We start from the raw sequence: 15,040 nt of genomic DNA on the forward strand, positions 1-15,040 counted from the left end.
TTAAGTTGAAAATTGATTATAGTTTTAAGTTCAAATGGGGGATATGATTATAAAAGTGGTATTAGTTTCCTAAAATTCAAAACTTAAAAATATGAAAGACAAAAAAAAATGAATACTAAGATTAGTTTGTTTTATGAGTTTGCAACTCAAACTTAAGCAAAGTCAATTCATAGTTTTTTTTTAATAAGTCAATTTTAATATAGAACTCAATTATCCTTTTAAGCTCAATTCATAATTTTAAATTAAAATATAGTTAACTACTATACAAAGCACATTTAACTATTAGGGCCATTATGTAGTCACTGGTCACTACAAAACAAATTATTATGTTTTTTCTTTGTTGATAAAAGTCGCTACATAATAATCAGTACCTTTAAAACTCATTTTGTAAATTAGTTAATAATAATAAAAAATAATAATTATGTTTTTTTCTAAGTGTCGAAACTGTAAATACTTTTGGTTTAGCAAATTAAACCAATTTAGGTCGATATTGTAATAGTGTCGATGGTCGGTTATAGCCTAGATCCATTGGGACAAGTGTTTAGCCAAACTTGTCACAACCTAAAGTGGCATAACCTTTTGACCTCTCCCCTCAAGACTACACAAAATAATATACACCGATGCTTAAAATTTCCTTTACCGGCGCAAATAAGCGTCGCCAAAAACTTTCCTGTCGCATAGTGTACAGACTTAAAAACAATAAGTTTATCGACGTTTAACTTAGAGTCGGTAAATAAAAATAAGCGTCGGTACATGCAAGCTTTGCTTTTTTATCTTTTTAAATTAAAATAAACCGAAAGAGTGTGATGTTAGTAACCATTTTTATCTGTGTTCTTAATGGCTCAAATTAAAGATCCGCATTATGAGTTGGCATAAATAATATTTGATGAATTTGTTTACAAGAATATTGTGTGGCTGATTACAATTAATTCAAATATTGATTTATATAAGCAAATAAACTAAAAGGAAATGCACCTAAGATGAAATATTTAGAGCCTAATTTAGATGATGCAAATTTAAAGATGAATATTGGACTTTCTTATGTAGTATAAAGATGACTTGTATAGTTAATTAGCATTTTTGGACTTTTTTATCATGTTTGGTCAAGGTGACAAGAAATCAAATCAAATTTGGAAAAAAAAAATCGAAATATGAAAATGGTATAAAAATCAAAACAATTAATTTTCCACATTTTTTTAACTAAATGAAGCTTGATTGATTCATTTTTTTCCCCCAAAACTGTATTCAAAACATCGATGTCAGATCTTAATCCCTTGTCAATTATTTTGTAGTTCGGGGTTTCAACTTCATCTTTTTTCTATCCAAACAATTCTTTTTTGCATAAACAAATTAGGCATAGCCAAACCTTAAAAACACAAAAGTAAGCAAACAATGTTTTTCACACAAATTATATGATTGTTAGCAATAATAATAACTGTTTATCCAAATTTTTGGGGGGGTTAAAGAGAAGCTACAAATTATATGATTGTTAGCAATAATAATAACTGTTTATCCAAATTTTTGGCAAGTTCATCACCCACTAATGAATTAGAAAGGATCAAAATCAGAAACTGCCTCTAGTGAAGGCAAGTTCTCACCTGCCAACCTGGGTAGCCTGCTGGGGCAATGGTTCTACCATCTATAAAAGCCTACACACACTATTGTTCACTTTTACACGCACTCGGTTCTAATCCGATACAACTATCACACATGTTACACACTTGAAACCCTAGAAACTATGCATCATTGGGTTCCATTGAATTTTCCAGCTGTACACTTTAGACAATAATATATATGATTCTGCAAATTACAAGCCCAAACGCAACAAAATTGGCGTATGTGGGCTTATGTGTGCAGGAGCTACCTTCATGATTTATTGTTATGGTGACATGGCATCATCACCAGTTGATGCATACATTTGTATATCTGCTTCCTCAGCTCTCCCATTTTTACCAATTTTGAATACACCTGAAATATTCTGGTGTCAGTCACTCACTCACTCACTCACTCAACAGTCTCCACTAGAAAAGGATAAAATTTATAAAAGTTTAGGAATTACTGAAATATTTCCATCTTAAGTATCAAAATTAAGAATTGATGAGCTGACTGACTGACAGTTACATACCAGATGAATTCTGTAGTGCCTTGACAGCATCGAAATTCTTGAATGTATAGCCGACAAAGTTCAAATCTTTCGGAGTCAAATGCATCTATACAAAATCAAGAAAGATTAGTAATTTGTGCAAAAGTGGCTAACTACTAATTGTCACACTACCCTTAAAAATGTTGCAATTTATTTTTCCTAAAGTTAACACCACATGATCATAACCAGCAAGTTATATTGATGCTGGATTAAGACATCCAGCCAACAGTAATCTGAAAACAAAGACACTTCAACAAAATCTTCAATTTCAAGGGGACGTGTGGATTGAAAATCATTCTGTATTGTGTTTTGTGAGAATACAGTAACATTGAAATCGTAGTATGTGTAATACAAACAAACCTTTCTAGATGTTCCAGAGCCAGATTTTACAGATTGAGATGGACCCATCTGTTAGAAGCCCAAAAAACAAATTGATTCAATCAGTTACAGGACATTTACAAACCAACTTTTGTATACAAGTTCAGATTTAGATCCAAATGGGATCACATTTGGAAACAACTTAGTCTATCCCCAGAAACAAAAATGTTTACTAACAAGGCCATTTACTAAGAAGATTAAGACCAGTGCAAAGTGTAATGAGTAGATAGAATTCTGAAAGAACGGTTATGAGGAACTAGAAGGGAAATTTATAGGAATTACTTCATCAAACATCATAAAATTTTGGGTGTCTAACTCTCCATTGACTTCGGGTTTAAATGCCGCATCCATCTCATACAGCTTATCCCATATAATATCATTAAACCAAGGATGAGCCTGTCGATGACAAAAAAATTACGTAAGAAACCAGAAACCAGGGACAAACCTAACAGCAGAGATTACTTAGTTCTGGATAAAATGTAATATATAGAATTATACCTTAATTTGGTAAGCTCCTCCAGACCCTAGTCTGTGTTCAACATCACAGAGTAACCTACAAATGAGATCCTTCGCCTCAATTGACAACTTTGCATCCTCTGGGAATTTTAATTGATTTCTCCAATGTACAATCTATCATTCATTCAAAATCAATGCATATGATTTCCTCATCAGCTTGTGTTCAAGTCATGCTGAAAATGAGATTAACATAATGGCACAGCTGTACGAGCAAGTTAATGGATAACATATGATCAGGAAGCTGCACCTTTTAGTGAAAGAGTATAATCATAAATAAGCCCTTAATGTATTCGTCAAATTTGAAATCCACGTTAACCTATTGTTGTTTTATACAAGGCATTCCACTATGAAATCATTTTGATAAGAACCCTTGCATAAATGATCTTACCGAGTTGAGATTTTGAAAAAAGAAAATACCGTCAATCTTTACAGACTGACATTTAAAAAAGATTGATATCAAAACGGTTTCATAGTTGAAGGGTTATATAAAATAAACAATAATTTGAGGGCGAATTTTAAAATTGGCATATACTTTGAGTGCTTATCTATGGGTCCACTCTTAGTAAAAATAGAAAGTGATTCTTCCAGAAGAGTTGATGACCATGATAAGAAGCCGTGGTCTTATAAGTATATTGATTACATTGCAACAATAGCCAAAACAATTCAGAGGGTTTAAAACTTTGTTGATACATGTTGGAAGATTCACTTTTCCAAACTATCAAGAAAACTGTGATGAACAAAACCTTAGCTAAGCATAAGAAGAGTACAGCCACTTCTTGGAGCTGCAGAAGTTTGAGGGAATTGTGAAAGTGATTGTAAAATCTTAAGTATGTTTTGCTTCACAAGATGGTTAGAACCATAAAAACCTTCTTAAATTCCTCACATAACAGAATTTATGAGAATATGGAAAACATGGAAAATTTTGAAACTGATGCCTGTAATATTTTCTACATACCTTGGTCAGTAAGAAGACAATTTAAGACTATTAAATTTAAGTACAAGTGTACAACACTATCAGGAAACTCCACTTAATGACGGATGATAAAGAAAAATTTTAAAATCCTGTATAACTGCAGAAGAAAAAAAAAAGTTACCTTCCGGCAAGTCGTTATAGGATCATCAGAGTAAAATGGTGGATATCCCACAAGCATCTCATACAAAATAGCACCTAATGACCACCTGCCCAGAGAATATGTGATTACTCATAATTAAAGTGCATATCAGAAGGAAACCTGTCTCAAAAGGTTTTTTCAAGGTCTTAAGTTTTGTAAGAGAATACCAGGCTAATTATAAGAATTCAAACTAAACTACATATCCATATATAATTTTAATAACCAGATAATGATCTGTAAACACTAAAAGACAGTCTAGTAATATGATAATTACAAGATTCTTCAAAAATTATCAAACTAAAAATAGGAAAATTACAGCTTGCAGACTTTGCAGTATTGTAGCGCATCAGTTCCGTATGGTATTTAGACTATAGAAGCAATCTAGCTTTGTGTGATCTTTTGTTACCCTATATTTGGGTTTCTACATTACTTTCAAGTTTCAAGTTTTAGGCAAATTGATTTTTGAGAGGCAACTTGAAGAATGAATGAAGTGTTAGATCTAAGAGTCTGCACCTTCCACACAAAAAACAATATCACAAAGTTATCATATCAATCAGACAAAAAGTTCTAAAAGAATGGCAACCAAGAATAGGACCTAACCAGTCACACTCCATGCCATATCCCTTCTTCAATAACACCTCAGGTGCAATATAATCGGGTGTTCCCACAGTAGAAAATGCCTTTCCAAATCAAGATAAGAGAAATTCAGCAATACCTTGGACAAAATGAATTTAACTTCTCACCACAAAAAAAAAAACGGTGCTTGAACCTTAACATCAAGCATCTTAACAGAATGATAATGAGAAAATGTAGTATTGTGTTTATAGAACATTGTAATTTTAGTACTTACCAACTTCCTCCTGTTCATCTGCCAATGCTGAAGTTGTTCACTACGACTTCTCGAAGTACTCCTATTATCAGCATCAGGATTGCTTCCATCAATATCCATAGGTTCCTTCATATCTTCATCCTCCATGGGTTCATCCTCTTTGAGTGTAGACAGAGTTCTACAGTCAAGAGGCTTGCAAAGACCAAAATCAGAGAGCTTCATGTGACCATTTTTGTCCAACAGGAGATTGTCCGGTTTAATATCTCTGAATAGACATAATTAAGTTGCAATAAAAAATGACAAATTGATGTTAAATCAGCATTTCTATGAGCTTGCAGAAAGAAAAACAATAACTACCCACCTGTGGATATAGTTATGTTTGTGAACGGATTCAATAGCAAGAACACTTTGAGCAATATAAAATTTAGCTGCATCTTCACTTAAAATATCTTCCCTCATAAGGAGTGTCATCATGTCACCACCAGGAAGATATTCCATAATCAAGTATAAATACTCATCATCTTGGAATGAGTAGTATAGTTTCACAATGCAGTGACTTGCCATTTCTGCAAGCAAATTTCTCTCAGATCTAACATGTTCAACCTACAAATACAATCAAAGAAACAGTTTGCAAATTACAGCAGATTTAAGAAGCAAAAATGAAGTACGAGATGTTCAACTGTTCCAAAGACTCACCTAACATAAGAAGATTTAAAAGTTGAAACCTTTGTTGAAATTTATAAATAAGAAGCTTGATTAGTGTAAGCCATTACATTTATCTTGCATCTCAAAAACTTCAATCACACAGAGACCAGACTGATTGATTATATTATATATTATCTTCTTCCTTTTTTTGATTACCTTCCTTGGAAACAGAAGAGTATTTTTTTTTTCTGAGAGCTAATTGTCACTACAAGTTTGACATACAATGGTGTATATATGCATCAAATCCTAGCACAATATTACTTGCATAAGTCAAAGCAGCTGAAGAAGATGGGATGTTCTGCTTCGGAAATGCTCTACCGCACTACTTCTAAATTTAGATCTATCTCACCTGTCCTTTGCTGAGCATCTCAGATTTCTTCAGTTTTTTCATCGCATAAATATTTCCAGACTTCTTCTCCTTGCACAAACGTACCTTGACAAAAGGAAAAGAGCCACAAGATTAGGGATAAGACAACAACAAACGGTATATGATGCATGCACACATACAATAACAATGAAAAATAGCATGCAAATATGATAACTAATCTATCATATCCTATATACTACTCCAAAGTATGCAAATATAATATCTCAACCACCTTCTGCATTAAATTGATTGTGTATACACTTTAGCTAATTATACTCACTAAATACACTTTTCTAGGATAACTAGGGCATCTCTAAGCAGATATTCTAATACTAAGTTTAAGTATGTGATATAACTCAAAACATATTTATCGACAGAGAGACTATGAGATTCAGGGTATTATGTTTCCCACAACATTATGTAAGGTATTAAACAATATAGGAAACTAACACCAGATCAACACACATAATATTGATGAGGAAAGATGTGAAGGAGATGGGCAGACAGTAGATTGAAAATAGATGAGAGCTGAAGATAAAAGGTGTGACGATAGATCGAATGAGAGGAGGATAAAATGCCCTGCAGCTACAAGTTCACTCACAAATTCACTCACCCTAAACCTTCTCTCCTCTCAAGCTTAAATAGAAAACCCTAACATAAATAGGCCACCTGGCCAAAAGAAATAAAAAGAAACATTCAAACATAAAATAAAAGCTATAATCCCCTGCTTCGCTAAAATGATGAAAGAGAAAAGGTTATCATATGGCAAGAGTAAAGAAGGAACTAAGAAGTTATTTGATGCTGAATAGGCTAACAGATAAAACTAACTATCCAAATAGAACTAACCTCGCCATATGCCCCCCTCCCAATGATTGTCAAAAGCTCAAAGTCATCAACACATATCTTATGTCTTTTAAGTCTCATGTATTCTGTCTCCTTCCGCTCTAAATCTTTAATCAGATTAATTTGCTCCTCCTTTGGCACATCAGATGTAGCTAACTTCCTCTCCAGTACCCATCTCCTGCAGCCACAAAAATAATCATGTGGATGAAGTAATCCAAGGGAACAAGCTGATTTTCTAAATCCCTATAGTCACACCATTACCCATTTCATCTTTACTGTAAAATGTGATCAGAGTTACAGCGTACTGAAATAAGACTGACAAAAAAAAGGTCACATTCGACTTAAACACCATTGCAACATGCTAAAATAAACATGTAAAATACAACAACAAAAAAACAAAATAAAAAGATTCCATTTCCATGTGGAAAAATGAACACATCCCATAAAAAAAACTTACCTTAATATGGTGTGCATGTTTTAAAAAAAAGGTTGAACCAAGCATCTTGGTACCACTTTATACTAAGTCAAGTTATCACCCCAACTGAAAGCTTACACCCCACTAAGAATAGGCCCAATATTAAGCTCAAGTAACAAGGCATAACTAATCTTGCTAACCTCTTATAGCACATAATATTTAATGGAGCAACAGTGCCTTCCCAACATCATAATGTTCAGATTCATCACCTTCTAACACATGTTCCTCTTATTGGAGAACAAAACGGCCCTCTTAAAGCTTCTTACCCAAACCATATCAGTATCACGACAATTCATATATAGAATCAAACAAATATTGAAATAAGTAGAAAGCAATATATTACTCCTGAAAAGTGAAAAGCAAAAATATGCCTAACCTAAAATGATAATAGAGAAAATCCGTATTTACATCCTTCAACTTATCTATAATATTGATTTTCCCCCTCAGACATGCTAAAAAATTTATTTCATCCTACCTACCGGAAAAAAAAATTAACCTTCTGAAATTTGGGTTGATAGGTTGGATAGCAACAACGTTAATATTATAACATTACTAACAATAAACAACACACATCGCAACAATGGGATTAAAACCTGTTTTTAATGCTATTGCAAAAATAACCAAAATTGGTCGCAGCTGCACACGCACAATAACAATGTATTATGTACCGTCTATTAGCGTTGAGAACATTGTAATGGAGTTAGTTTTTTCCGTTAGATAAGGGGGAAATCAACTGAGGGGGACAACCCAACGAGTGGGTTCAAGGGAAAATCAAATTTCAAGATAAGTTAAAAGGAGAAAATTTTCAATTTCCTCATAAATATAAAAATCCTCCAACTTTTGTTGTATGAATATGAAAGGTGTCAGAAACTCATTGATGTTGCAACTGGCTTGAATGATTATTTCCAATCATTAATAAAACCTTATCTTTGGAAAATTTGGAAAAGGTTCTATACTGCTATAAGGTAATAATCTGTGTATTAGCAGATATTTGAAGGGATCTTAGGGGTTTATCATAATATTTGATAAGTAAAATATCACCTTTGTTATCAAGATAGTCACAGGTTTTAGCCCTTGTTTCCTTCAAATATCATTAAATCATTAGCTAAAAGTCTCTACACCATACAGTGTTAATCCAGTTCTCTAGAACAGGTTAAATACTGAGACACCTAAGGATAATACCAAAGAACATAATGAAATTAGCCTTGTCACAAAATCACAATATTCAGATTCCAGTTTGGGCAATACACTTCCATATATGCTTCGGAGTATTCATAATTACAAACCTAGAAACCTTCCTTTTTTGTCTCCCAAATGAAGTTGTTAATTTCATCAACTTTGTAAGGAAAATGAATGAGAAAACTTTCCAAAAGAAGAAGGTGAACACAAATATGCCTATGTTTACAAAATTCCAAGCCACAACTCCATGACATGTTACTACTTGCTCATGATAAGAGTTTATAAAACTCAACCCAATGCAAACTAACCTCAATTATGTGCAAGAAGGAAAAGCATGAAGATCCTTCAAGTCTATATTTGCTAATTATGAAAAAAAATATCCATTTGTAGGTTGGACCTTTATCGTGCATTACACTGTAGAAATGGCACAGATCATGTTGATTCCTTACACAATCATATGATTCATATCCCATGATTGATCTACAAGACATACCCAAAAACTACTACTACCAGACATCAGATTACAAATCCTCCAAATATAAAGCATCATACATTAAACAATCTGATTGAGAGGCAATTCAGCAGAATACTCATCAAACACTATTCAGGTATAGAAACCTTCTTAGCAACTTGATCCATCAACCAAGCTAGTTTAAGCAAAACCTTAAACAAAAAGATTATCTATGACCTTAGTATATTCCGGGGTTAAATTCCAGTGTTGGAAACGCAATTGAATCAACAGAGACCCAGCCAAATGAATTAACATACTTCCTTACCGATTACATAAGTTTCTAACTACTGTTGCTCTAGCTACACAAATTAGGAAAACTAGAGTTTGTAAAAAAAAAAAACTGGGCGTATATAGAGCTATTAATTAGCTGGATTGAGGATTCAAAATGTGAGAAAGTTTGAGATTTGCAAATCAAATGAATAGAACAAGATCTTAAATCCAAAACGTGCAAAACCCAGTTGAAATTGTTGGAAAGAACCTACCTTTCTTTTCGCTCTTGAATATTTTTCATATGGGCTCTGTAATGATTCTCTATGAACTGCTTTGCGGCAGCTACTTTCTCCATCGTCAAGGTGGAACCCAATACTTCAGTTTCCCCTTTGTTGTCCTCTGCGTCCATTTTCTCCTCTAGAAATCTGCTATTGAGTCTTGAGTGTGGACTGAAGTTTTTCTTTATAAAAAATAACAGTAGAAATCCCTTCTGGCGCCTGTCCCCCGCCTCATCAGATCCTGACAATCAATAAGAAAGGGTGTAATCCCCTGTGTTTCTGCCCCCACTTTAACCATAATTTTACCCATAACTATTTATTCTAAGTGTTTTTTAAGCAAACAATAATAAATAAAGGTCATTACCATTTTATTCATTTAGAAAAAAGTTAAAGCAAACAATACAAATATAATAAGTTGATATTATTGTAATCTTAAATGAAATTTACTATTAATTATAACACTAGTTATTAAATATTTAAAACTCAATTTTAAAAAGTTAAATACAATTCAAATTGTCTCTAAATATTATTTTATTTAAAAACATGATAAATTAATTAAAAAAATAAAAATAATACGTTAAAGTTAAAATAAGATGATGGATGTTTTTGTTTATCTGGGAAAAATTCAAATTGTTAAAATTTTAATAGTTTGAGTCATATATGGCACAATTCAAAGTTCAAATCTCATCCGTTGAAAACGAATTAAGTTCGAGTCTCAAATAGTAATTTGACCATTAATTATAACACTAGTTATTAAATATAATCGAATTGTTTCATTTGAGATTTCGGATATCTACTTTTAAATCTCACAATTTGAGGCTCTTTATTATTAAAGTTATAAAAAACAAGATTTTATCTTAACGGTTCCAAACGTCGTTACCTTATTATCTAAACAATATTTATAAATAAATAAAATATCAATGTCACTAATTTAACTATCGAAGTTCAGCGAATTAATGGTTATTATCGATTCTCTAAAATTCGTTAGTCAAGACAATTTATTCGCTAAAATTCAATAGTTAAATTAGTAACATTAATAATTTATTTATAAATACCTGTAGATAATAAGTTGACGTTTGTAATCGTTAAAAAACAAAATTTAGTTTTGTATAACTTCAATCATAAATAGTCTCAAATGTAAGGTTTAAAAGAAAATTGATGAAATCTCACTTCAACTTCAATAATATTACTGAGTCCATTTGATAATTTGGGCAATTATAAATATGGGCTTACCCATTTTTGGCCTTCTATTAGGCCTCGTTTGATCTTTGGGTTTTTGGGATAAAACCCAGGTTTTATCCCAAAACCCAACCATCCCATTATCAATCAAATCAATCCTTTTATTAATTAAAATACCCAAATTATCCTCTACTTAAATATTTATTTTTATATTAATAAAAAATTATTTTAATATATATAATATTTATTTATATTTTAATTATTTTAATATAAATTAAATTATAAAATTATTTCATTTTAAATAATTTTATTAATTATCTCAAATAAAAATAAAATCACAATATAAATTCAATTATAACATACCCTATTAAAATTTAAATAATTCAAATAAATAAATAATTATACTAAAAAATAAACTTAATATATTTGAATAACATATATATTAATTAATTTATAAATATATCTCATATAAATTAAATATTTATAAAGAAATTTATTCTATTTTTATATATATAAACTCATTCTACATAAATATATTAATTAATTTAAGTTAATATTTTTTTTAATTTAATAAAATCAAAATATTATAATGTAATTTAAGAAAATAATAACAATAAAATTAAATGACATTTAAATTATAATTATAGTCCAAACTATTTTATTTAATTTTTTTAATTAATTATAATAATTAAAATAAATTTATAATATAAATAAAACTATAACATATTATATTATCTCATATAATATTTAAATTTTAATAGTAATAATTTATAAAATTAATATTTATTTAAAATTTTATTTTTATATTAATAAAAGTTAATACTAATATATGTATATTTTTTAATATTTATTTTATTATATTTTAAAATTTAATTTAATAAAAATTAAATTATTTCATTTAAAAAAAGTATTATTAATTATAATATATATATATATATATATTAAAATTTTATTTTTTATTAATAAAAGTTAATATTAATATATGTATAGTTTTTTAATATTTATTTTATTATATTTCAAAATTTAATTTAATATAAATAAAATTATTTTATTTAAAAAAAAGTATTATTAATTATAATATATAAATAAATAGAGTTTTTTTATTAATAATAATATTAAAATATTTAAAGTTTTTTAATATTTATTTTATTATATTTTAAAATTTTATTCAATTTCATATAAATTAAATTATGTCATTTAAAAAATATTATATATATATATATATATATATAGAAAGGGTAAAATTGGTATAAATTTTAAAAAACCTGGTTTTTTATCAATTCCATCATACAAGGGTTATTTGGACAAAACCCAGGATTTATCCAAATAACCCCTTCCTCAAACAAGCCCTTAATCTAAATAATATATTTTCTGATTTTAACTTTTTAAATCAAAATTTTTGATTGAGAAATTTCATTAAAAAAAATAGTTCAGATTTATAACTATAAAATCAATATGTACAAACGTAGTTAGAAGAAAACAAGAGATTATGAAATTTTAGATAATTAACTAGTAGATTTAAAAAATAACTCGATCAGATAGTTTTCAAGTGGGAAGAGTTTTAAAATAAATAAGTAATATATATCTAAATTGACCACAACTCTCGACCCGACAATTCAGACATTATATATATAAAATGATAAACTCAACAAAAAAAAAACAGCGAAAGTAAGTCCACGAATCAACATGGCATGACAGGTGGGTAGGAGAGATAAATTTTTTAAAATGTCCCGAAACGCTTATTTTGGGTCCTGAAATGGTCGTTTCGAGTCTCTGAAACGGCCATTTCGGGTCCCTAAAACTACCATTTTGGGTCCCCGAAACGGTCATTTCGGGACAAAAAAAAATTGTCCCAAAATGAGTCTTTTTGGGACCCGAAATGAGCGCTTTCGAAACGTGGGATTAACATTGCATGCCACGTCGGATTCGTGGATTTACTTTCGTTGATTTTTTCGTTGAGTTTATCATTCCATATATATATATATATATTAGTTAGTTAAAAAATTGAACTTATATTGTTAAAATGTCTCGCGTTTATCTAATTTGGTGTTGAATTTAAAATATAAAATGTTATTAGCCTAGTTGGACTACTTGTTTTTATTAGGTTGCAAGTTCGAAACATATATATAACATTTTTATTTTTAACCATTTTAAGTTTATGGATGAGTCAACCCACAATCCGGCTTAAATATCAATTTATTCTCAATATATATCCAAATTAACCATAGCTCTCAAACCGACGATTCGGATATATAAATAAAAGTAAACAGTTAATTATGCCATAACAGAAAAATATTCGTTCAAAAATATAAACCAGTTTTCTATTTATACGTTAGAAAAGTTATTATACTATTTTTTTTAATAAAAATATTTAAACAGTATTAATATATTATAAAAAAAATTAATTATTATTTTTTAAAAATAGAAATATTTTAATTAATAAATTAAAATAATGGACCAATTTTGGGATAAGCCTGGTAAGCCCACGAGCTAAAGCCTCATGTCTTATGTGCAGCCCATTTGTTAAAATAATTAAAAGTTTTAGTTTATTTTACTATAATTTTAATAAATATAAGTTGGTTCAGAATGAAAAAGTAATTTTTTTATTTAGTTATGGTTCAAATTTTATTTAAAAATAATATTTTGTAACAATTTTTTAAACTAAAGTTAGAGCTTGTTTCGATTGAGTTATTTGAATAATCTAGAGGGAGAAAAATATAATAATTATTGATAATTTTAAGGATGTGATGATTATTTTTAGTAAAAAAAAACTTAAAGGGTATTCATATATATAAATAAAATAAAAAGTAATAATTTAAAATAGAAAATATTTTTAATATTTCAATTAATTAATTAAGTGATGTAATAGATTAAATTATAATGAAATTATATTTGTTTTTGTTTAGATTATTAAAATAACTCAAGCTCAAATATAGTCTTTGACTAGAAAAAAAAATCATATTTTTCTAAATAGAATGGGACAATCCAATTATCGGGGAACCGTTAATGTGAGTAATGAGTTGATAAAATGATAATTGATTATGAAAAAATTATTGGAATCGAACAAAGAAGGGATTAAGGATAAAAATATATATTAGTAATCTATTTATTCTCTATAAATATAACAAAGAGATAGGTGAAATTACATTAGATAATGTAATGGTTTTATTTATTCTTATTTAAGATAATAGAAAAAACGCGTACTTAAATAATCAGAAATAATAAAACTTATGATGATGTTTTGGAACACAAGACGAGGTTTACAAGCTCAGCCATGATCACTCGAATCACAGCCCCTCTTAAGGGCACCCCAGAGCGGCGGCGGCATTCCTTCCGCCAGCGGAAGACAGCTCCGGTTAACCGGGAATCTCTCTCCACTTTTTTTATCTTCCCTTCTTCACTCATCTTAATTATTTTTCTCATTTCTCCTTTACGGGTCCACTCACAATAATAATAATAATATATATATAACAGGGTTTGATGGGGGCAATATGGACATTTAGGCGACATCATCTTTTTATTTTCTTTATTCGTATTGAGTATTGACGCACCATTTTCAAATGTTGAACGTGGAAAGATTGCCACGAAATAAAATTGAAATTTTAATATTTAAATATATATATATATATATATATATATATATATATATATATATATATATATATATATATATATTTGGTTATAACATATGGGATGATTACATTTAAAACATCTTAGATAATTAGGTTGAATAGGATGTTATGACGATGAAATTAATGTTAGCGTCTTATGTTAAACAAGACTCAAAACTTAATTAATAACTTAGAAGAGAAGTAGTATTTTATTAAATATTTTGTTTATATGAAATTTGAGTTTTGAAATATTTTTTATTTTAAATAAAATAAAATTTATATAATCTGAACCTTGAGCAATGAGTTAGGGATTGTTCTGATTTGGATTATTGTAATAATTTAATTATTTGAAAAAATAATGATTGGTGATAGTTTTGAGTATATTTTATTATTTTGATAAAAAAAAATTAAAGGCATTAATATATAATGTTAAAATAAAAAATAGTGTCTTAGTGTTGCTAAATAGAGTAGGTTTTCAAGGAAATATATAATGTTGAATTTTTTTTATATATATATATATTTTTGGTAAGTATAATATTTCACATTCAAAAATTAAAAAGTATATAGTTTTTGTGATATTATTTGCTTGAATGCAATGCAGTTCTATGTTGTTTTAAGTCAAATTCACCATAAATATCTATAACTTGTATATTGATTATGCACTTATAAAAATATCAATTAAAGTCTATTGAAAATATGTCTGG

General features: G+C 29.0%; 1 protein-coding gene across 1 annotated transcript; it reads right to left on the minus strand.

Annotated features, from left to right (window-relative positions):
• Positions 1-1,398: 1,398 nt before the first annotated feature.
• On the minus strand, positions 1,399-9,729 carry LOC124945148 (serine/threonine-protein kinase tricornered-like). The gene is made up of 12 exons (XM_047485531.1): positions 9,541-9,729; positions 6,897-7,071; positions 6,033-6,116; positions 5,340-5,581; positions 5,000-5,243; positions 4,750-4,829; positions 4,132-4,216; positions 3,020-3,151; positions 2,804-2,917; positions 2,504-2,551; positions 2,126-2,210; positions 1,399-1,968 (listed from the first exon to the last, which is right to left on the minus strand). The coding sequence occupies exons 1-12, from the start codon at positions 9,675-9,677 to the stop codon at positions 1,880-1,882; spliced, it is 1,515 nt and encodes a 504-aa protein (XP_047341487.1). The 5' UTR covers positions 9,678-9,729; the 3' UTR covers positions 1,399-1,879.
• Between the last annotated feature and the right edge of the window lie 5,311 nt (positions 9,730-15,040).

The sequence above is a fragment of the Impatiens glandulifera genome, chromosome 7 (assembly GCF_907164915.1).
Source record: "Impatiens glandulifera chromosome 7, dImpGla2.1, whole genome shotgun sequence".
Classification (NCBI taxonomy): domain Eukaryota; kingdom Viridiplantae; phylum Streptophyta; class Magnoliopsida; order Ericales; family Balsaminaceae; genus Impatiens; species Impatiens glandulifera.